The sequence below is a fragment of the Notolabrus celidotus genome, chromosome 23, assembly GCF_009762535.1.
Source record: "Notolabrus celidotus isolate fNotCel1 chromosome 23, fNotCel1.pri, whole genome shotgun sequence".
Lineage (NCBI taxonomy): Eukaryota > Metazoa > Chordata > Actinopteri > Labriformes > Labridae > Notolabrus > Notolabrus celidotus.
The window spans coordinates 8,349,023-8,374,474 of NC_048294.1; the positions used below are offsets into that span (position 1 = coordinate 8,349,023).

General features: G+C 41.0%; 1 protein-coding gene across 9 annotated transcripts in view; it reads right to left on the reverse strand.

Moving 5' to 3' along the window:
- The window catches only part of poln (polymerase (DNA directed) nu), a 93,965-nt gene that overhangs the window by 33,051 nt on the left and 35,462 nt on the right, over positions 1-25,452 (reverse strand). For 5 of the 9 annotated variants that reach the window (XM_034676245.1, XM_034676246.1, XM_034676255.1 and 2 more), the window contains 3 exons: positions 12,576-12,633; positions 3,946-4,020; positions 2,053-2,082 (listed from right to left, as the gene is read on the reverse strand). In XM_034676245.1, the coding sequence (XP_034532136.1) occupies positions 2,053-2,082; positions 3,946-4,020; positions 12,576-12,633 (163 nt within the window). Of the gene's footprint in view, positions 1-2,052; positions 2,083-2,115; positions 2,462-3,945; positions 4,021-12,575; positions 12,634-25,452 lie in introns of those variants that run through there. The other 4 variants (XM_034676247.1, XM_034676248.1, XM_034676252.1 and 1 more) reach the window with 3 other exon arrangements.

Here is a 25,452-nt window from a genome sequence, read left to right on the forward strand (position 1 = left end):
GCTAAACAAAACCTAACTCTTCTAACCCCTCTTTCATCCTGATAAAGCCTCCGGTGCAGCTTCTATTACCAGCATACAACAGCTTTACTGTGTTAGATGTGTACCTCATCTTTGCATGAATGGTAAATGGTACATGGACTTATATGAACTTGTTATTTCAGCCAATTATTTCTCCCCTTTAATAATACCAATTGGTGTTGTATTATATATCATTGGAACGCCTGATTAGTCACCTTTACAATGAGATATCACTTGTATATAACTTCTGTGGAACTAGCAACACAGCTTAACATGTGGGTAGCTTCCCCAAAAATGTTCCAAAATCCCCTACAGTATTTTCCTGTTGGTATGTATCTAATCTCATTCATACACACTGAACAGTGGGAGCAATTTGGGGTTCAGTGTCTTGCCCAAAGACACTTTGCCATGTGACTGCAGCAGCGGATCGAACCGCAAACCTTCATAAAGCTAGCTTATGTTTTTCAAGTAGCACCTTTGTACAATGAAGACCATGGGCTCTAGTCACCCATTGGTTTTTGAGCACAAATGGCAGTCGCCATATTGAAAATGCTGACTCCAACAAACTTTTGATCAATCTAGAAACAGGAAGCTGAGGCGGGCTTCGCGCCTCTGGCATACAGCTGCTACACACTTGCCTGTTTTACCCCTTTTCCACCGAGGCAGTTTCAGGGCCGGTTTGGAGCTGGTGCTAAATTGAGAACCACTTTTCTGTGTTTCAACTGTGAGAGAACCAGCTCCCGGCCAGGAAAACGGGTTCCAGAGCAGCACCAACTCTATGCTGGTCTAGAATTGGGAACCGCTTACGTCAGGGGCAAGGGGCGGGGGAACTGTTGGTAAAGTTGGATAAGTTCTCTTCGGGACTTTATGTGTTTACGAAAAGCCAGGAGCAACACCAGCAAGCATGTTACTTTGTCCGCCATCGTTGTTATTGTTGTGAGGGAACGTTTGTGCTAGCGCTGCTGGGAAAAGCGGTCACATAGAAGTGACGTCACGACTTGGCTCTTCCACAGACTCGAAACAACAAACAAAAAACAAACTGCAAGTTGAACCAGCTTGAAACTAGTGCGAGCACCAACCCGGAACTGGAACCAGGTTTGCGTTGGTTGAAAAGAGGTATTTGTCAACCCAACCATGCCCCTAATTATACAAAAGTCTGAGCATCAGTATCTTCAAAATGGATGAGTTATATACTTTTTTTAAAAACATCCCGTACATTAAATACAGAATTGAGCTTTACAGATACAAAATGTTTTTGGAACCAGGTTTTAGACTATTTTGATTCTGCTGTAAATTGGCATTTTAACATGGGTGTTAATGGGATCTCCTTGACTTTTGGAACCAGCCTCAAGTGGACACAAAAGGAACTGCAGTTTTTCACACTTCAATAATTTCTTTTTTTGAGACAGGGGATTTCTTCTTGGTAGAGACGCACAATATTTTTCAATACAAATCTTGCATCATGTTACTCACACTAATACAACATGCACTACTGTATATACATTGTACAGTACACAGCAGCTGTATTTGTTTGCCCGCACTAATCGTTTTTTGTTATGGAGAAAATAAAGACGGAAAGTCTGAATTTAAACTAACAGGCTGATGAGGGAATTACGGCTGTCTTTGTTCTCATTTTGGCAAGCCTCTCTTTTTCCTCTGTTAGCTCCAGCCCACACACACCCAGCAGACATCTAACAGCAGAAAAATAACTGAGTTGACAATTACAAATATAAACAAACATAGGCACAAACAAAGGGAACTCTCAGGTTGCATGAGGACAAGTGTGTTAAAAATGTACTACGAAAAACGGTTCTTTTTGTTTCTCGAGTAGCTTTCTTCTTTTTTTTTCTTTTACTGAGCCATGATTTGTATGACTCTGGAGGGTGGGATCGATATAAAAACACACTCAAGACAAAAAGCCACGTCATACCCACACACACAAACACACAAACACACACACACACACACACACACACACACACACACACACAGACACAGGGCTTTTAAAAACTGAGACATTCTAACACATAATACCTTCTGACGTGCCTCCAGGTTGAACTTTTCCTGAGGACACAGCAAAGTGATAGTAGTTGAAACACTCACACACGCACAGCTGTTGTACCAGTTTGGGAAGGACATCGTAGGACATGAAGGGGGTGAATGGGCGAAGGCTCTCTATGAGGGGTTGTTTCCATGGCAACCTGGCCCGAGCACGAGTGCGTGTGTGTCGGTGTGGGCGTGTGCTGGTTGTGAGCTTCTGAATCCCTGCCACTTTGTGCGTATATGTGGGATCCTGGCTCTTATCCTGCTGCTGTCCTCCTGCTAACCCTGCTTTATCTGCCTGCTTATGTAAGTGCGTGCCACACTGTCAGGTCCAGCAGACACACAGCGTCCCTTCCACAGAGCTCACCCAGCCTGACAGCGCTCCAGCTCTGCCCTTGGTCTGCACAGAATCGAAACAGCGTTACACCCTGAAGTGACTGTATGATGCCAGCTGAGCTTGGTTAGGTCAGCATAAGTTCAACTAAAATCTTTCGTTACATCAGCCTTCTGTCATAATGACTTTAACAACTGCTGTTTCCCCACAAGGCTGAGACATAAAAACAAAGTAATGTTGCTGTTAACACAACTTTCCGCTCCCTTAGGTTAGTTAGTGTCTGGGTCAGCAACACGCCTGAGCAGTGAATGACTGCTGAATCCAAAAACTAAGCTAATTTGTGTCAAAACATTCATGTCTACAGCCTGCTTTAACTCTCCTGTTCAAGAGGGGACTGTTACACCTCTGTCAAATGTAAGAGCTGGACAGAATGTCCATGTCGACAGGGCTTTTAGTATCTTTCACACGGAAAAAGCCCCCCTTTCCAATCCCATCTCGGTCTCAGAAGATGCTTGTCTAACATGAGTCTGGTCCTGCTCGAGGTTTCTGCCTGTCAAAGGAAGTTTGTCCTTGCCACTGTAACTTGCTAAATGCTGCAAAGTGCTCTGCTCATGGTGGATTAAGATGAGATCAGACTGAGTCCTGTCTGTAAGATATGACTGGATCTTATCCTGTCTTGATCAATCAGTCCATCAATCTTTATTTATATAGCACCAAATCACAACACATGTAACCCCAAGATGCTTACAAACAGAGCAGGTCTAGACCGTACTCTATGTTATATTATTAACAAAGATCCATCGCCAGACTCCAGCTGCTAAGGACGTGCTAACCACTGCTACCCATCTCACCAATATCATCTTCATCTTCTCCATCCTTCTTTCCAACCCTAACATGGTCGAGGCAGAAAGGAAGTTTGTCCTCACAGCCGTAACTTGCTAAATGCTGCAGAGTGCACTGCTCATGGTGGATTAAGATGAGATCAGACTGAGTCCTGTCTGTAAGATGGGACTGGATCTTACCCTGTCTTGATGTTGGGTTTTTGTGAATAATATGTCAGTACTCGCGATAAGTTCAAACCTTTTATGGCAAACTCGTTTTTTCAACTCGTTGTCCTTTTTGGGTCAGTACCGAATTATTTTTTGAGCAGTTTCGAGTGAGCACGCCAATTCTGTCTTAACTTGGTTAATATTATAACATAGAGTACAGTCTAGACCCACTATGTTTGTAAGCGTCTTGAGATAACATTTGTTGTGATTTGGTGATGTATAAATAAAGATTGACTGCTTGCTTGCTTGATTGATACATGATTTTTTTTTTAAGTTATATTTTTGGGGCTTTTTTTTCCCTTTATGATAGGACAGCTGAAGAGAGACAGGAAATGTGGGGACCAGAGAGCAGGGAAGACATGCATCACATTGTAGCGGTTGGGAGTTCAACCAGCAACCTCTGCGGCGAGGACTATAGCCTCTGTATGTGGGGCGCTTAGACCGCTAGGCCACCAGCAACCCAATTGATACATGAATTTGACATGACTTATCTCATCCTACCTGCAGAGAGGAAAGTCCACCCGTCCTGAGGAATGAACATTGCCCGAGGATGAACAGTCACCACCTCTTCCTTTCCTGTGGGGACCAAGCATAGAGCCCTGAGGAACACCTCTGCAAACCTTTTGTCACTGATAAGTTAAACTTTTGCGCTTTTACATTCTTGTCTTATCTAGTCTTTGAAAATACACTTTAGATGTATTCCTATCGGGATAAAGCACAAAATAAAAGCTTGAAAAGTTTGAAAACTATCATTAAAATTGTTTATTCTATTGGGAAATAAGTAGCTATATACATCAAATGATAATGAACACCATGTGGTAATGGGACATTTGTGCAATGTTTTACAATACAGCTGAAACCATCACCCACACTTACTAAGCTCATCATAGATTGCTTTGTTATTCTGTCATGCTCTACTGCTTCTCAAATCTGTCATTAGAAACGCTGGTTAGGGGCCTTGCTGGACAGAAAACTTAAATGAAATTGCGCTATTACAGATAAGGGTCTCTAATCAAGTAATGAATAGATTTTTTGGTTTGTTTTTTTGTATCATTCTGAATGTGTGTGTGTGTGGTGGGGGGTATTGACCAGCCAGGCAGCATACACAATGATTTATTGCCAATAAACTGTTGTCTATTTCTGTGCTTGATAGAAACAGAGACACCGCGAGAGAGACATCGTGGGCGGCTGAGGATGTAACTCGGACATCTGACTTAATGAGAAGTTAAAGGTGGAGTAGGAGATCCTGAGAAAGCCGCAGCAGTTAGCTTGATTTTGAAAGCACACAGCCGAACAGAGCCCTCCCCCTCCTTCAGAGCAGCCTGTAGGGAGAGGGGAGGGACACGCCTCCAAACACATGAACGCGCTGTGGCAGACTCGAGCTGGAGGATGACGTCACGATAGCTAGCTGTGGAGCGGCGAGCGATTGACTTTATTTTCATCGGAGGAAAAACACGTCTATCTCCCATGTAAGTAAACCGCTTATATTACCACATTAAAAAATTATGTAATTAGTTAGAATGCACAGCATAGCCTGCATGTTAGCTTTATGTGTGTTTGTTTTTTATCATCTGAAATACAGCTAGAGCAAGTTGTTGCTGCCAGGCTAATAACTCCGGCTAGCCATGTTTATTTTGATTTAGCATGTCATGATGTTTAGTTACTAGACGGCTACAGTGCCTATATATTGATTAGCGTTCACCATTGTTGACAGTCTTCATTTTCGTGTTGGAACTACAACATATTGACTGTTTTTTGTGCTTGTTAGAGCTCTCATGATGACTGCTGATTACGATCCTGAGCCAAGCACCTCAGGTCGGAGAGGACGAGACCGGGGTCGAGTGCAAGGCAGAGCCAGACGAGCGAGAGGGAGAGCAACGACCGGGGACGAGCTCCAGATCCTGGGGACAGCAACAGAAAGTTCCGCCATGCTGCACTGACAGGTTGTTGTCTGGTAGCATGGAGCACTTGGTGCAGGTCATAGAGGAGTAATACCTTGTTGCTGTATCTGGAAAATCCGTGACCCTTCCACATGAACAGTATAAAGGTTTCAGTTGGAAGTGAATTAAACTATGACATGATTACATACAATACTTGTATGGTGACCCTTTAGTTCTTTTGTATATATTTTATCTTCATGTAAAAAAATACTTGAGTGTGCTGTGTATACATTTGTTAAATAAATCTTTAAATTTACACTGGCCTTCTCTCTTCAAATTACAAAATAATTTAAATCCATATCAAGTAACATACAACATTATAAACAAATAATTGCAATATCAAAGAGTTGTTTTACATTTAATTTTATTAGAAAATGTATTTATCACAGAAATAAAAATAATGGCTGTTGAAGGTAAACATGTTGGCGTGGATCATCCGGCCTCCTTGTTCTCTTCTTTGGCATCCCCCAGTTGCTGTCAGCTTTCTGTGCAGGATTGAGCTCTGGAGGTCTGTGATGTACTTGTAGTCCTTACCCACCTTCATTGTGTACAGGCTCCACTTTTTTGACTTCTTGTTAAATATTGTGCAATACCTGACATAGAAGAAAGAATCAGAAGTTTAGTCAAAGGTTCTCATTATCTTACAGCACTGTGCATTTGATTTCGATCATAATAACCCTTCCTTCAGCCCCATATGTAAACAGTTATTTCTTCTAGCCATGCAAGGAGTTGACACCACTATCACTAGTGTGTGCTTAGTGCCTACTGCAGTGTGTATTGTGCACATATGGTACATATACTGTATTTCTTATTGATATCTTGAATGTTATCTAATATTTTCAGAGTAAGTGATGTCAAAATGTGCTCTCTCCCTCTTTGGAGAGGAAGACTGTGCCCACAGATTATTAATACAATTATTCTGTGTATTTGATTCCTCGTTGAACACTTTTATTCATGCTTTCCTTCACCAAACCAAGCTTTTAGAGAAGCAGCTACCATTCACAGGATTTTTTATCAGCCGAACTTTTTGTCTCTCATCTCTTTAGTCTGTATGGTGTGGTCTCAGATTGCGATTTAGCATGCAGATCACGTGAAGTGAAAGAGAATGGTTTGGATTTTATTTTGTGCGGACATTAAAAAAACCCTTCTGCGTACGTAAATCAAAAATAGCTCATAATAAAAAAGAGAGCAGTATTTATACCTCCACGCAAGCAGTGGTCAAAGCAACGTTCATGTCCATGGAGTTCTTATCGGGCCTGAAACTCACCGGTCAGAGGGGGACTCCGAACACATGAAACAGCTGGGGTGGAGGCCTCTGCGTCCCGTGTTTTAACGGTGTGGACGTCGATGTTTCCTTCTCGTAGCTATGAAAACACAGACAAGACGGCATTTAGACTTAGTACAACACCCCATTCATGCTGATAAAGAGCAACCGAAGAGCTAGCAGCTAACAGACTGTGTACAGGTCTCTATACACAGAGCTACCAGCTAACAGACTGTATACTGGTCTCTATAAACAGAGCTACAAGCTAACAGACTGTGTACAGGTCTCTATAAACAGAGCTACAAGCCGTTAGCCGGCCGCTAGCATTAGCCGAAGTTATCGCTAGCTGTCTCATAGATGAACTAAACCATGAACACAAAGACAAATGAAATGACATGATTACCTGTCCAGTAGAAAATCAGCAACCATGGCGTCGCTTTAGAGACCATTCAAATCCTTCAGCCGTCGCAGAAATGCAACCCGAATATTGACTCGTGTTTGTATCTTCATCCAGTGTTTTTAAGTCGTCTCCTTTTCCATCACAGTCTCCCTCTTCTTGCTCTGTTTAGCGGCAGAACTTGAGGGCAGAAGTTGAGCTAAATCGTTGGTTTCTCTCTCTCTGACATGTTTATGAGATGTTCTGCGTTAGTGAACAGCCTGTTGATGACGATCTCAGTCAGGTCACGCGCACTCCTGTAAACAGGAGGTGTGTCTTTCGGCAGGTCACAGGTCATCCGGCCGGTCAGCCAATCATTGCGCTCGGTGGCGAATGAATGATTGGACGAACATATTGCAGTCTAGCTGCTGACACAGACAACGGAGATTTCTCATCTCAGTGTTAGATCACTTTGTGTATTACTCCCTATCGATGTATACATCGCTTTTTGCTCGTGATTGAGAAAAATGCATCAAAATAACATGTCCTACTCCACCTTTAAGTTATAAACTTGAACGCTCCATTTAAAGACAAATCACAATCCGATCAGGATCCATCCATCACTGTGCTCCTTGCACTGAGGAGCTGGACTGAAGTGCTGACCGCAGTGAAGGAGGGGAATGATGGGCAACGATGAAGCATCGCATCCTACGTCAGCACGATGAAAACACACTGACAGCAGCACGCGCACACAAACATGCTGACGCTGGAATGTGGCCTTGATCTCTCTCTCACACACACACACACACACTGGGCAATGTAATCACTTGTGTATAGGTCCTCACCTCTCACCTCAAGATACAAAGAGGGAGAGACGGAAGGATGGAGGGAAAGAAGGGATGATATAAGAGATGTAGCAGGGATACAGAGAGGAGAGGATTTGATGACAAGGAGCTTTTAAGAATCTGAGTGAGTGAGCAGCAGAGGTGCTGATGTTAGCGCTTATGAATCACTTAAACAGGGAAATGTAGAAACACTAAGAGAGCAGAGGACAGAAATAGAGCTATAAAGCCGAGTGTTGCACCGCTGGCTGGGACTGTCAGGCGAGTCATTGTGGCCAGCAGATGAATAGACTTTTGATGTTTTATTCATCTGCAAAAGGAGAAATTTAGTCTTTTTGTCACACTGTCAGGCAGTTTTCTGGTGCCTATGGAGCAGACGAATACTAACTGAAGTATTTTGTGTAGAGCAATGAAAATAAATGTCTACACAGAGGACACTTATTATCTACTGCATAGTATCTACAGGTCTTGGTTTCAGTTTGGGAAGTCTACATCTGGAGTTCAAGTAAATTGACTGATCACAGATTAGAAGGCTTTGGAGTATGCAGGGAAAACAATCCATGTGGCAAGCAAATGCTGGTGGAACGTAATCTACCTCCATTTAACACACAAGCTTTTTAGAAATCTTCTCCTCTTGGGGACAGACTTGACAAAACTTGCATTTTTACTTCTAATAAATCTGCAGTTGCTTGCAAGAACAAGATTTATTTTGGCTTCAAACAGCTGAAGTAAGACAGAGTGAAGCCTCTGTGTAATCTACTGTTTACAGCGTAGCTAAGACTCACCAGAAACAGATAAATATGTGCTCTTTGTGACGTTTAATAAAGCTAAAGAACCACATCATTTTTCTGGAGGGGTGAATTTAGCTTTGCTTTTTATCTGCATACCTGATAACTTCCCAAGTTGCTAACTGGACTCTGGGTTACTTACTGTTTACAGTGAAACTGAGATTTACCAGTAGGGTTGCAAAGGGGTGGAAAATTTTGTTTCCGGTAAATTTTCATGGAAAGTTAAGCTGGGGATTTTGGAAATATTCTAAACTGGAAAAAAAAAAAAAGTGCATGTAGGGGGCGTGGTCTAGATAGCTCTGCAGTAAGCAGTGTGCTATGTGCATGTGACTGAGGAATAGCATAGATATTCAACTGTACCCGCATGAAATCTGGTTGTTTTAGTCAGGATTATGCTAAAAATATATTTTCCCCAACTATATTTAAGTTCACTATTAAGAGCCAACCTTCAGGTATGTATGTGTATGCATGTGTGCGTATGTGTGTTTGTATGTATATATATGTATTTCTATTTATTTTATTACTTCTCTTCGTTTATTTTTTCATTTAAATTTATTTTTCAACAAAACATTTCTTCACATGCTTTCTATTAATTTATGTATCTGTTTATTTTATTCATTTTATTTTTCATATTATCAATTATATTTTATTTCATTTCACATGTCTGAGCCCCTGTTAAATTGTATTTGTTTTGACTTGTTGTTACATTAATAAAATTACAAATAAAATATGAAAAAAAAAAATTCCTGGTTTATTACCGTTTATTCCAATACATTCCCGTTTATTCCCATGGAAAGTTTCCAACTTGGAAAATTCCCGTTATTTTGCAACTCTATTTACCAGACATACTTGAACTGGCAATAGACTGGGAGATGCACTAAATCAAGAAATGACCCCTGCAGAGTAATCTATAGGAACATGTTTTGCTTTATTTTGATTTGAGCACACCAACAATTCCCAAGTTGCTTGTCAAACTCTGTAACTTAATATTTATAGTAAAACTGAGACTTGTCAGACAAAGATTAACAGGCATTACGTTGAGGAATGTAATGAATTGAAAAATGTCTTGGCTGGAAGTTTTTTTTACCCTTAACTGATGGCTGCACTTAAAGGCCCGGAAAGTTGGCACCTAGCAAAAAATGTAGGTGGCATAAGCAAAATGTGAATATAAATCACTGCAAGCTTTGAGTGAGGGAGGGTTTCATTTATTATTTCTGCTCTCTTTGTCAGAGTGAATAAAAGGTTGTTCAACACTGAACTTGTTTTGAGCCAAAGACTTCATGATTTACAAGTGTGTTATAATATAATAGCGCTCCAAAGAAACTGTCTCAAAAATTGACAGTCTGGCTGTTTTCCCAAAGTGTTGGTGTGGCAGTTTTTATCAAATAATGACTGTGTGCAACTGGGGCGAGACGAGGTAATTAAAACCTCCCTCTAAAGGAAAAAAAGATGAAGAGAAAACTGTGAAGAGAGAACAGAGAAGCGATAGGAAATAATCAAATCTGAGATTCCCAGGTGGTTACTTGTGTCCATATGGGTAATGTTCTGGAAAAAAAGGAAAAAGAAACTACACCGTATATAAAAGATGTTGCACACAGCATCAATGAAGCACAGCTGTTCATCTTCTTGGATGTTTCATTCTCTTGAGTGACACAGAAAGCACTGTACAAGAACCATTCTCGCAATGGATCTTGGGAGTTCACATTTGCATTTGTTAATTTACGGTCTGCCATTTTTGTTGGTCTCATCAACCAACGAAAGCGTAAACCAGAGGAACATAAAGAAGACATAAAACACAACATGGTTCGCTTATCTCTCACAAAGGCCCCATATTTCACACTTGGTTGGTATGTCACTTGAAGCAGTGATTACCATGAAAAAACGAAACAAAACAGGTTGTTTTGATTTGATACAGAACTTAAAGCTCCAGTCAGAAGTTTTTCGCTAGTTATGAAACACTCTACACTATACTGATGCTTTTATATGACCTTAAAAAGGTAAACCAGACCTTAATCGTGAATACTGATAATTTCTTTGAAGTTATTCAATCATGAAATCACTGACTCTAGGTACAGTAGGTGTCATACGAGGCGATTCACAGCACACCGCTAAAACAGCATTCTCTTACATTTTCCACGGCAAAGACTGACGTTAAATGATACATTTGACTGTCAGAAGACAGCAAGGTAATTTGTTTGTTTCTGTGTTTTCCAAAAACAGGATTTATACATGTACAGGACAATATCAGTAAGGAGATTAAGTGTACCGTATTTTTCCACAGGGGTTGTCAAAATCAGTACAAACTTAAAGTTCCTTACAGGAGCTTTAAATTAGTTAAAAAGAGGTGAAAAAAATGATTCACATTTTCAAATACTTCAAAAGAAACAAAACTTGGCTATTTGTAACTCAGACTCTCTTCCAAATTTCAAAACTCACCCTTTTAGAACAGCATATTCTCTGTAAACTCCTCACATTTACCTTTTTATTGCATTTTCACCCTTTCATTCATCGTGTTCTTTACTTATTGAGTGCTTTTTTTCATATCGTGTTTTTATTATTGTTACACTTGTAAGATGACCTTGCGTGTCCTGAAAGGCACCCTGAAATAAAATGTATTATTATTATTATTATTATTATTTGAGCTTGTGTTTTCTTTGGAAGGCTATGTATTGATATGACTTAATAAAATTAAATCATTAAAAGTTGGAAAAAGCCTTTTATGTTTCCTGAAGAGTCATTTAAGTGCAGAGTGCGAATTCTGTTTTTCAGGCGAGATTGGGAGTTTTAATATTAACACTATAAAAACTAGACTTCTATTAAAATAACCGAAATAATAATAATAATAATAATAATACATTTTATTTATAAAAGCGCTTTAAAAGATTCTCCAAGCGCTTTACAGGAAAATACAATTATACAATAGGAAAGCAAAAGGAAAACAGTGCAAAAAAGCAAAGAAAAGCAAGGCAGCAAAATAAAACAAAACAAGAAAAAAATCAATCAATTATAGTTTAAAAGCCTTTCTAAATAGGTGTGTTTTGAGTCCGGATTTGAATTTGGTGAGTGAGGGAGAGAATCTGAGGTGTTGGGGGAGAGAGTTCCAGAGGGTGGGGGCAGCGACAGAGAAGGCCCTGTCCCCCCAGGTTCGGTGCTTGGGTTTGGTGAGAGGGGTGAGGAGGTTGGCGTTGGTGGAGCGGAGGTTGCGGGAGGGATTATATGGCTGCAGAAGGTCGGTGAGGTAGGAGGGAGCTAGGTTATGGAGGGCTTTATAGGTGATGAGTAGGATCTTGTACTGTATTCTGAAGGGGATGGGAAGCCAATGGAGGTTCTGGAGGACTGGGGTGATGTGGTCTTTGTAATTTGTTGAGGAAGGTGTTGGGTGTACCGTAGAGGATGCTATTGCAGTAATCGAGTCTTGAGGAGGAAATGCCTAAGTCTAACTGTCTGCAATATTTAACTAAATCAAAATCACCTGATGAGATTTGGGACTGAGGCAACATAAAAAAAGGACTTATTATAGTTGTATATTTTAGTGGTACTATATTCATAGAGGTCTGAAAAGGCCAAGTGTAAATAATGGCATCACTTCAATGAATATGCATATTATATAACTATATGAGGCCTACGGTGCACTTTTAAAACTCACCACCCTCAAAGCAACTATGCACCAGAGGCCACTGTACTGAGCAAACAAACCCTTTTTATTGAGCAGGCCTTTTCTGCTGCAGACTTTTATCATCCTCATAAACCTTCTTTACTAGCTCCCTGCTCATCAGTTTTTGTACGCCCTCAGAGATGTCTCTCTCTCCCACACACATAAGCACACACCTCAACATTTATCACTGTCTTATTCTCTAGGATGCGTGGGAGGGGTGTTTCTCACTCTGCATGTGTGTGTGTTAATGTGTGTGTGTAACCTACCTTGGATGTTCTGCTGCTTGGTGATTTGAAGCGGCTGTCTCGGCAGGGCCTGGAAGTTCTAGTTCAAAAGAAGACACGATTTGCAAGTCAGCTGGGGTTAACTGTTACCCTGCACAGTGTGTAGTGTTAGAAAGTTGTGCTGCTAAAGGGTGTTATTACTCTGTGGAAGTTTTTAAGGCTGTGTTTCATGCAGACACAATCTCCCCTGCTGTGTGGAAACCTAAAAACACAAATGATGCTCTGAGAAAGGTCAGCTGTGTGTATATGCAGCTACTCTCAGTGTGCTCTCCTTTGAAGCTGTAAGACATGTGTGTGTTTGTTTAATCCTTCACCATCTACAAATGCAGCTGTTGTGCCAACAATTAAGTATCTTATCATGTAAATTTATAATATAGAAATAATAGTCCCCCAAAGGTGTATTTTGGGATTGCTGTGGCCTAAAATGCATCAACTCTTTAAGGTTTTGCAGTGACTCAAGTTTTATCCTTCCTGTGACACATTACACATCCACTGTGGATGACTGGGACAAACACTCCAATAAAACATCTATTGGCTTGAGCTTGGTTTGTCTTCTTGCATCACATCCACTTCTTTCGATGCAAAGTACTTAAAGCAATGCCTAACCCTAAGCCATGGCAGAGATCGACCAGTGTTTTGGTTTAAAGAGCGACCCTGTTAATTGCAGACATTCAGCCACATGCCTCCCTCTCAAATGTCTTTACATTATCATTAAATACTTATCTGATGAGGATATTTTGACATTTTAATAAAACATTCCAGAGGACTCCTTCTGTGTTTCAACAGCTGTTGTAAACTAGACAACCACTGACACGTTCAGCTGAAGGTCTCCTGTTTAGAGGGTCACTCTTAATACAGTATCACCGGAAGCTGACAGAGACGCATTCACGGTAAGCTCCACCGGGACTTCCACCTGCTCCGTGTCCGGTCTGAGCCAGACTGCTGGACAGCTGGAGTCATGTGACTGTTGTTTTCCTGCTGTAAGCACTGAATCAACGATTCTCCTCCTCCTCTCCTCATCCATGTTGTCTTTATTGTCCTCTGAAAACCTCTGACCTGTTGATTCCAGGCCCGGCTCTGCTCATCATGATGGTTTGTTGCTGTAGATAAGTGAGAAACAATCTGGTGATAACCGGATGTTTTACTTTGTTTTGGTGCCTGACTTCCTGTCCCGCTCCAGCTGCTCTGTTGAGATTGATGCGTCGTGCTCCGGCATCTGGCAGAAATAGAAGTCTTGTGTCTCTGATCCGGAGGGCTCCAGCCTGCCTAATGAGAGACGCAGCCAGAACGCAACGGAGCGGATCCAGTGGAAGTTAACACATTGACTAGAATAGAAACATATCAGATCCGGTGCCTTGACGGATCGAAGATGGACCGGCTAGGATCTGGGGGAATTTGGTTGTCAGAGAAGACGACTGTTACACAGCTAATAAATCAAATGGGAGACGCTGGGAGAAATTAAAATACTGTGGTTACTCTACCAATCAGAAACATTCAACAATGTTGGCCCCGCGCCCAAAGTTCCCCCCAAACCTTTGAAAAGTACTACCTCACGAGCAAGGGCTTTTCAGAGGGAACTACCCCAGAGCTAAATTTAGACCCTGGTTCCTGTGGTCAAAAACCACATAAGGCGTTTTCGACCGCAGTAACTTTACCCCTGAACTAGGTGCGTTTCGACCGGAGGAACCAGGGTCTAAATTTAGTTCAGGGGTAGATAATCTCCCCCTGAAAAGCCCCTGCTTGGGGTGTAGTACTTTTCAAAGGTCCTTGGACTTTCGGTTGAACGTTACGGTGTTTGTGGAGTTTACACAGTTGTTGAAACACAGAGGGAGTTCCTGGGAATGCATACTAGTTTAGTTTTTTATTAAGATTTCAAAATATTATTTAATATAATTTTTTTTCTCCACACATCACTGGCCTGATTTTCACAATCTACCTGGGACTTCAGCCTGCAGTTGAAACACAGACAAAAATGGGGGCATAGGAACCTTTTTAGTTCCGGGGAAAGTAGTTCTGGGGGCCAAAAGACCCCGGAAGTCTTGGTCGAAATGCACCTTTAGTTCCTCCAAAAGCAACTAGTTCCTGGGGAAATTTCCTGCGGTTGTAAAGCACCTTCTGATACCTGGAAACAACGTAATCTAGCTGTTGACGCTTGCTCATGTCACATGCTGTTAGGACACGGTGTAATAATGCAACAAATGTGTTATTTTCAAAGGAGATGTGAAGGTTTGAATATTCCCACACAATCCCGCTTCAACATTCAGCACTGTTAGTTCATCAAACTTCTTGTCTGCGTCAGATCTCTCGCTTTTAATGTGTAGCAGAAAGTCTGTGTGGCACTTGTGGGGAAATGGCTGCTTTGTGAAGCTGAGATCAGAGAGAAGGAAAAAAACAGAGAAGTCTTGAGACTCCAGCCAACACCTCAGGTCTTTCAAGTTTTCCAATACACATCTGAAAATAGGAACAGTCCGATGCTCACTGGGCTCCTGGCCCACCTTTCATCGACCCACTGAGTAATCTAATACGCTGCTGATAGAGACAAACACGTGTACAATAATACACGTATGCATTTTTTTTTGTGTCTAAAGGAGGAATAAAGGGAAATACACACACACACACACACACAAACACACACAGGCATCGTTTGATGGAAGGAAGAAACCGTTTAGACTCAGCATTTTCATTTTAATCCCAGTTAATCCCAGTGTATCCACCTCTTTAAACACACATCTACACACAGCTAAAGGTGTTTGAGTGTTTGTGTGTAAAGAGGATCTTTTTTATAAAGGACATGGCGGACATGGTGTGTACGCAGAGACACACACCAGCATAAGAGGGATTCCCATCATGGATCGGAGCCTGTATGTGGCGGTTTGACCTCGCAGTGGGCGTGTGCAGGTGTGTGTGTGAGAAAACAGCTCTCTGCTTTCACAACTCATTCATTATTCACAGGAGGGAGAGAGGGAGGGGAAAGAGAGGACTGCAGTGGCAGGGTGTGGACAGAGGAAAGTACACATGAGGGACCAGGCACCAATAACAATCACACACACATACAGAGGTTCAGTGATGTCGTTCCACGTGTTCTTGTGATACGTGACCTGCAGTGTGTACTCAGAGCAGATGAATGAGTAAGGTGCATGTAATTGGAAATGCGTGTGTGTCTGCTGTGTGTGAGTTGCCCTGTGATGTGACAGGTGACGTAGGTGAACGCTCAGCATTTCCCATCATGCACAGGGTTTGTGGTGACGGCAGCATAAATCATAAAGCAGAAGAGATGCGCTGAAGGTACATCGAGACCTTGTCCAAGAGTTACACAAAATAAAAGACACACTTTGTGTTGCTTTGACAAAACAAAAAGCTTTATAAGGACTAAAACCAAAGACTATGAAACAAGAATTTATTGATTGAAATCAGTGAGATGAAAACTGACATACTATACCCTTTTAAAACAGCAGAGGGCGCTATCGGCCTCTGAAATCTCTACCTTGGTGTCAAAATGTCTCTCAATTCTGTAGTTGAATTGAAGTGTACATACATTGCAACAGCAGGTAAATAATTTGCAGTTGAAGAGGTGTTTCCTATGCAGAGATAATACTTTTGCGGAAATGTATTCGCTTTATCTGCATTTAAGCACTTTTAACAATATAAGACTGCCATTCACTGGGAGTGGGGATTACACAGTAACTCATGGTACGATAGAAAAGGATAGGATACAATGAGATTCACCAAGAAAAGATAAGACAAGATCAGACACGACCATAGACTGTATAAAAAATGGACACTGTTTTAAAGCCAATCATCAGCAGGTGCCATATTGGTAATGCTGAACACAACCCAACACTGTCCAAGCTAGTGTGAGGAAAAGAGGCGGGCCTTTAGCCTCTTCGCCTGTCAATCAAGTCAGCCATGTCCTTAAATGGGCAAAACTCGTAAGTTTAATATCTTTGAAAATAAAGAGTGATCAAAAAATTTCACTCATTATGTGCTTGGACAGGCCAACAAAACTCAAATTGGGGCCTAAAAAACAGAAGAACACCGGAGCTCTAACACTACAGGTAAGAGATCAAAATCTAGAGGTGAGAAAGGAGTTAGTCAAAGCAGTGTGTGTCATGAGAAAATGCACAAGTGATGACACAGGATGGGCTTCATTAAATAGCAGCTGATGATGTTGTTCCTCAATTATATCAGCATGTGTTGAATATAAAGAGCTGACACAAAAACTTGTACAAAAAACATACACGACATAAATATTCCGCAGCTGTCAGACACAAAACACACACTACTTCAAATCTACCAAACACACCAACACACACACTCCTCCTATGCTCATCTACCCTGAAAGGACCACTTCATCATGCAGATGTGCTTGTTTTTCTGTCATGTTTTCACTGCTCTCATTGTTTGCAGCCCTGCTCCTTATTCTCCATAACAACGCAGTGTTTGTATTACCTCTCATATCCTGATACAGGCTCACAATGGCTTTATAATGAACTTGTAATTGGCTTCTATTGGCGCTCCCGTGGGTCTGCTTGGACCCCACAAGAGCGGGACAATGACACTTGTTGCCTAAGCACCTGTTAGCCTGTTCGACCCCATGTTTTTTTTAGATCAGATGGAATATGCACGATAGCTTTGGCTGAAGCTAACTCATTAGCGGGTAAGATGCAGATGACTAAACAATCACATAAAGTATCTATTGTGCAAGGGCCAGGTTATGCAAACATGCTTGCATGAGTCATAAAAGTGCTGTTAAACAGTGTTTAATTGTGGTCTATTTAATATGCATTTAAACAGGATGCATGTCAGACTTGCAAATGATGTTGATGTAATCCTTTATTTCCAAAGTAAACAGCTTTATGGATTCTGAGCGTCCAAACCACCTTGGCTGATGAACCTGAAGAGTTAACAGAAGACGAATTACTTCCATGACTCACACACACTTAAACACTTTGCATTCATGAATCACTCTGAAGATTCAGGGGTGTGTGAAGGCTTCTTTAGAATGGGGTGGCTACACTGGGCAATGGCTGATGCAGGGGTGGCATGAAGGTTGTGGGCACACACAGAGATGCCAACGAATATAAATTATTTAGCATTTTGCTTCATTCACAGTGGGAACATGTAAATCTTCTTTTTCTTTATAGACTCAAAAAGAAGACCTTTGCCCCTGACATTTACTGCAAGAAAACTCCTGCGCACTGTCTGTAAAAAATACATGTATTGGCCTTTATTCATTTTTTTATTCTACAATTTAACCCAAACCCTAACCAAAACCCAAACCCTAACCCAAACCCAAACCCTAACACAAACCCTAACCCTAACCCAAACCCAAACCCAAACCCAAACCCTAACCAAAACCCAAACCCTAACCAAACCCAAACCCTAACACAAACCCTAACCCTAACCCAAACCCAAACCCAAACCCTAACCAAAACCCAAACCCTAACCAAACCCAAACCCTAACACAAACCCTAACCCTAACCCAAACCCAAACCCAAACCCTAACCAAAACCCAAACCCTAACCCAAACCCTAACCCTAATCCTAACCCTAACCCTAATCCTAACCCTAACCCTAACCCTAACCCTAATCCTAACCCAAACCCTAACCCAAACCCTAACCCTAATCATAACCCTAACCCTAATCCTAACCCTAACCCTAACCCTAACCCTAATCCTAACCCAAACCCTAACCCAAACCCTAACCCTAATCATAACCCTAAGCCTAGTCATAACCCTAACCCTAACCCTAATCCTAACCATAGGCCTAACCCTAACCCAAACCCTAATCCAAACCCTAACCCAAACCCTAACTCTAATCATAACCCTAACCCTAACCCTAACCCTAATTATAACCCTAACCCTAATCCTAACCCTAACCCTAACCCTAATCCTAACCCTAACCCTAATCATAACCCAAACCCTAACCCTAATCATAACCCTAACCCTAACCGTAATCATAACCCTAACCCTAATCTTAACCCTAACCCTAATCCTAACCCTAACACTAATCCTAACCCTAACCCTAATCATAACCCTAACCCTAACCCTAATCATAACCCTAACCCTAATCATAACCCTAACCCTAATCATAACCCTAACCCTAATCATAACCCTAACTCTAACCCTAATCATAACCCTAACCCTAATCATAACCCTAACCCTAATCCTAACCCTAACCCTAATCCTAACCCTAACCCTAATCATAACCCAAACCCTAACCCTAATCATAACCCTAACCCTAATCATAACCCAAACCCTAACCCTAATCATAACCCTAACCCTAACCGTAATCATAACCCTAACCCTAATCTTAACCCTAACCCTAATCCTAACCCTAACACTAATCCTAACCCTAACCCTAATCATAACCCTAACCCTAACCCTAGTCATAACCCTAACCCTAATCCTAACCCTAATCCTTACCCTAACCCTAATCATAACCCTATCCCTAATCATAACCCTAATCATAACCCTAACCCTAATCCCAACCCTAACCCTAACCATAATCCTAACCCTAATCCAAATCCTGTTCTGGTTCTGTTTGCTTGAGTTGGTTCTGGTTCTGTTTAGTTGAGTTGGGTTCAGATTGTTTGCCTGACTTGGTTCTAGATCTGTTTGCTTGATTATGGTTCTGGTTCTGGTTCAGTTTGGTTCGGTTCTGGTTCGGTTCTGGTTTGGTTCTGGATCGGTTCTGGTTCGGTTTGGTTCTGTTTGCTTAAGTTTGATTCTGGTTCGGTTCTGGTTCGGTTCTGGTTCGGTTCTGGTTCTGTTTGCTTGAGTTCGGTTCTGGTTCTGGTTCGGTTCTGGTTCGGTTCTGGTTCGGTTCTGGTTCGGTTCTGGTTCTGTTTGATTCTGGTTCTGTTTGCATGAGTTTGGTTCTGGCTCTGTTTGCTTAAGTTTGATTCTGATTCGGTTCTGGTTCTGGTTCGGTTCTGGTTCGGTTCTGGTTCGGTTCTGGTTCGGTTTGCTTGAGTTCGGTTCTGGTTCGGTTCTGGTTCGGTTCTGGTTCGGTTCTGGTTCGGTTTGCTTGAGTTCGGTTCTGGTTCTGGTCTGGTTCTGGTTCAGTTCTGGTTCGGGTTCTGTTTGCATGAGTTTGGTTCTGGTTCTGTTTGCTTAAGTTTAGTACTGGTTCTAACCCTAACCTTAATCATAACCCTAACCCTAACCTTAATCATAACCCTAACCCTAACCCTAACCCTAACCCTAATCCTAACCCTAATCCTAACCCTAACCCTAACCCTAACCCTAACCCTAATTCTAACCCTCATCATAATCCTAACCCTAATCCTAACCCTAACCCTAACCCTAACCCTAACCCTCATCCTAACCCTAACCCTAACCCTAACCCTAATCATAACCCTAACCCTAATCATAACCCTAACCCTAATCATAACCCTAACCCTAACCCTAATCATAACCCTAACCCTAATCCTAACCCTAACCCTAACCCTAATCCTAACCCTAATCCTAACCCTAATCATAACCCTAACCCTAATCCTAACCCTAACCCTAATCCTAACCCTAATCCTAACCCTAACCCTAATCATAACCCTAACCCTAATCCTAACCCTAACCCTAATCCTAACCCTAATCCTAACCCTAACCCTAATCATAACCCTAACCCTAACCCTAACCCAAACCCTAATCATAACCCTAACCCTAATCATAACCCTAACCCTAATCATAACCCTAACCCGAACCCTAATCCTAACCCTAACCCTAATCATAACCCTAACCCTAATCATAATCCTAACCCTAACCCTAATCCTAACCCTAACCCTTATCATAACCCTATCCTTAACCCTAACCCTAATCCCAACCCTAACCCTAATCATAACCCTAATCCTAACCCTAACCCTAACCCTAATCATAACCCTAATCCTAACCCTAACCCTAATCATAACCCTAACCCTAACCCTAATCCTTACCCTAACCCTAATCATAACCCTAACCCTAATCATAATCCTAACCCTAATCCTTACCCTAACCCTAATCATAACCCTATCCCTAACCCTAATCCCAACCCTAACCCTAGCCCTAATCCCAACCCTAACCCTAATCCTAACCCTAACCCTAATCATAACCCTATCCCTAACCCTAATCCCAACCCTAACCCTAGCCCTAGCCCTAATCCCAACCCTAACCCTAACCCTAACCCTAACCCTAATCATAACCCTAATCCCAACCCTAACCCTAGCCCTAATCCCAACCCTAACCCTTACCCTAACCCTAATCATAACCCTATCCCTAACCCTAATCCCAACCCTAACCCTAGCCCTAATCCCAACCCTAACCCTAATCCTTACCCTAACCCTAATCATAACCCTATCCCTAACCCTAACCCTAACCCTAATCATAACCCTAACCCTAATCCTAACCCTAACCCTAGCCCTAATCCCAACCCTAACCCTAATCCTAACCCTAACCCTAATCATAACCCTAACCCTAACCCTAATCATAACCCTAACCCTAACCCTAATCCCAACCCTAAGCCTAATCGTAATCATAACCCTAACCTTAATCCTAACCCGATAGAATGGTTTTGTAGCAAAATTGGGCAATTATTAGGCTTCTCATAAACATAGCGTACGTTAAAGGGTTTTCAACACACAAATTATAATTTTTTTGCAAAGTTAAGGTAAAACATACGGCTACAAAACATCCTAAATTAAGAGTCGTTCGGGAGATGAAAGAGCCGGCTCTTCTTTGGGAGCCGAGTTAAAAGAGCCGGCTGTCTGAAAAGAGCCGAACTTCCCATCACTAAAGCACATGCTTACTACCATTTGCACTCTTAATTGCCCTTGGAACTAATTTGTATTGTAAAACGTATCAATGTAAATACTTCAGACCTGTACCATAGTGATTAACAGATAACACTTCATTTTGAATCAAGTAAATACCACTTGTATACTTTAAAACAGAGGGTCATTTCATTCCTTGTGGACTCAACATGACAGCATTTATACTTTTCAAGTAATTGATCTTAAACGCTTTCAGAAAATTAACAGTAGGAAGACTTGCATATCCCTTCGAGCCACTAAATAGTATCATAAAAATGGTGTATATGCTGTTTTGTAATGACACAGCACAATTTTATAATTTATTAGAAATGTATTCAAATTATTTCACGGACCCCCACGCTATGGTTTGCCGACCCCACTTTGAGAACAACTGATATAAACAACACACTATTTCAAAACAGCATCAACTCATTCTCTTTATTTTTCTCATAAAAAATACCTGGAATCTGAAAGGTTTTCCCAGCTGCTGATTTGCATCATGCTTTTTACTGCTTAACTGTTGGATAGCACCAGGAACTACGTAGGTCCATGACTGAATAAAGGGCTTGCAGCATGCTCGCAGATTAACTCTATAAACTATATGAGTCTGCATCCGCTCTGAATGCATGACGCTACTTTTATAACTGGAGGGACTACTCCATTTTCCACATTGCTACATCAGTGCATCAAGCACTAACCACACACAGACTGTTGAGTTCAGATTTAATAAAAGTTGCGGCGCAAATTTGCCGTGTGCTTTTATGAACCTAAATCTGTCCCACAGAGGGACACAGTCAGAGTGTCAGAGGAGCGCTGCCTTGTTAAACAGATGGGGACGACTGAATCACTACGCTAGTGTGCAGTAATTTAATCACACTGCACCAATATAATGACTCATAAATTAACACATGCACACACACTCCTGCCGTTCTGTGTGCTAAATTACCTCCATTCACATAGCGCATAAAACTCCATTTAGCCTTCATCTAAATCCGGACTACTCTTCTTCCTAGTTCAGTAAACAATATGACAAATGTATGAAACTGTATATGTACGTCTGTGAGTGCTCAACACTGCCAGTGAGTTAGCAACGCACATAATACATACGCTGCCATGTAGAGCTCGGATCAGCCCGGGGAGGATTTATCTGTACGTGTGAAACATTTAATGACTGAATGTAGAGCAGCCTTTGACGATCATTTAAGTGCTTTAGAAGCCCTGAAGGAAGCTCAGTGTGCAGTGTGGGAAAAAGACTGATAAAGAATCATGAGACTGAACAAAAGAGCTTAGTATAAATAATAAACTAAAGCAGTATTCTTGTGTACGTCAGTCTTAAATATTGTAGCAATAGGAAACTGATCTGTCAAGAGGAAAACATTTCACCACATGGGTTTGCATTGGTAAGAATTAAATCATGATAAAAGGGAAATCTGTGGCTATGTCCCAAAGTAAACCCTTTTTGGTTTGATATAGGGGAGAATGGGGTTGGTTGTCTCACTTTTTACTGTTTTGATGATTGCTCATCATCAAAGACTACATGCAGTCACTGTCTGAGTTACAGTGATGGCAAATGTAGGGTCTGCGCACACTAACTCATTTCACCATGCATGATTTTGCCAACATAGGGGTTGGTTGTTACATGTGACAACCAACCCCAAAGAGAATGTGATGACCAACCCCAACTGGATTTTTTTGCTAGCATCAAGGCTAACAACCATCTAACAACTACTTAGCTGGCTAATAAAAATCTAAACTACAGCTTTCCCCTCACACTTTGTAAGGGTAACACTTGCTTTGTTCTAAACCCATCATTTAAAAGCCTAGAAGAAAAATACTGAGGAGCTGAATATTTACAATTTGACATGAAAAACACAAAAAGTCCTCTCACCTCACGTTCAGCTGTCTTACTCCAGAGAAGACTATGTAGGTGAGCTCTGATCCTAATTCTGGAAAAGTCCATACCCCAATTTGAGAGACAGTGACGAGATATAACAAGTGTGTCAACCAACCCGTGTGACAACCAACCCCGTTCTCCCCTACATAAAGAACTAAGGGAGGTGTTTGATACAAATGTGACTTTAAATTGGGACCAGCTCTTTGTTGGACACCTCCACACATCCAATAATAGAAAATGTATTTATTTATTTGGAATATTGAGCATAGCTGCCAGGAAAGCAATAACCAGAAAATGGCTTAAACCTGCCCCACCATCTATCGATGGCTGGTATGATATAATTTATGGCATTTCAAAAATGGAACGGATTACCTTTTCTTTGAAGCTTCAGAAAGACAAATTTGAGGAAGTGTGGAGTAAGTGGATGACTTATATTTCTACAAAAAGACCCTCTTTTGTTTAAAGTATTCAAACTTACTTCTGTGTATCAAAGTCTCAAGACCTACCTTTTTAGTCTCGACTTTAACTGAGTTTTATTCTTACAACAGTTTTAATTTATTTATTTATCATCTAGTTAAAATTTTTGTCACTTTTTATTCTGTCATTTATTTTTTAAGTATAGCGTCTTATTTTCCTTTTATGGTTTAATATTTTAGTGTTTAATTATCTCATTTATTTATCAACTGTAAGTATAGCATCTTATTTTCTTTTAATTGTTTAATATTTTAGTGTTTAATCTTAGAAATGTCTTTTATTTTGGTGATTTTCAATTCTTGTGTTTAGTTTGAACATATTATACCTCCAGTGTTTCCTCATTAAGATGTCATGAGAGCGTTTCCTCAGTTTGTTCAGCAGTTATTTGTATTTATTTATTGTATTTTCATTGTTTTTATCATTGTTTCATATATTGTGTTCTTCACTTTAGGATTGTGGGTGGGTTTTGGGGTCGGGGCTGGTTGGGATTAGGATGGGGGGTCTTTTTATTTTTATATTTTTTGTACAGCACTTTGTGTCACAATGTTATCGTATGAAAAGTGCTTTATAAATAAAGTCTGATTGATTGATGGATTGATGGATTGATTGATGGATTGATGGATGGATGGATGGATGGATGGTTGATGGATGGATGGATGGATGGATGGATGGATGGATGGATGGATGGATGGATGGATGGATGGATGGATGGATGGATGGATGGATGGATGGATGGATGGTTGGTTGATTGATTGATTGATTGATTGATTGATTGATTGATTGATTGATTGATTGGTTGATTAAAAGTCTTTGTACTTATTATTTTCTTGTGAAACAGACACCCCATGTTCTGTCATTGTTCTTTTTATTTGTTTGTTTTTGTTTTTATTGATTTCTGTCTTTTAACATAAAAAAAGGTGGATCACTATAGATGACAAGTAACAAATGTAATTTGTACAATTGGGAACTCATGTGATTCCAATTAAAAAATAAAAAATAATAATGAAAATTTAAAAAATTTAAAAAATAGGGAAATCTGCAAATAACATATCTGCATTACATTTCTGAGTGAAGTAAGGAGAGGAATCGTCCAAATTTAGGGAGTCAAACCATAGACTGTATAAATTATGGACGTAGTATCCGTGATGTCACCCATCTGTTCCTGAGAGCTGTTTTGAAGCCAATCAACGGCGACAGCCATATTGGAAATGCAGAACTCAACCAGGCAGAGTGTGACGTAAAGAGGCGGAGTTTGAGCCTCTTAGCCAACAGCTATGTGTTCCCAACCGGGCGTCAAGTCAGTCATGTCCTTATTTGGGCAAAAACTTATAATCTTAATATCTTCTGAACCGTCACATTAGAAAAAGATTCACCCACCATACAGTGTGTGCCGATAGAGAAATTAGCTACGTAGGGCCAAGACGTTTTTTTAACCAAGCTGTAAACATGTTTATTAATGCTGCAAAGATTGTCGTTTTTGAATTGGTGTGTATGTGGTTTCCGGTGTTTCTGCAGCCAGCCTCAAGTGGATTCTGGATGAACTGCAGTTTATAACACTTCCGCATGAGCTTCATAGTTTGAGACCAGAGGTTGCCGCTTGAGTCAAACCCAGTGGACTGCAGCGCCTGATGCCACTTAACAAAAAACAGTTTAGCACAAACCCCAACATAAACAATATGTTTGCATCTGTTCGAGTTACATGACTGAGTA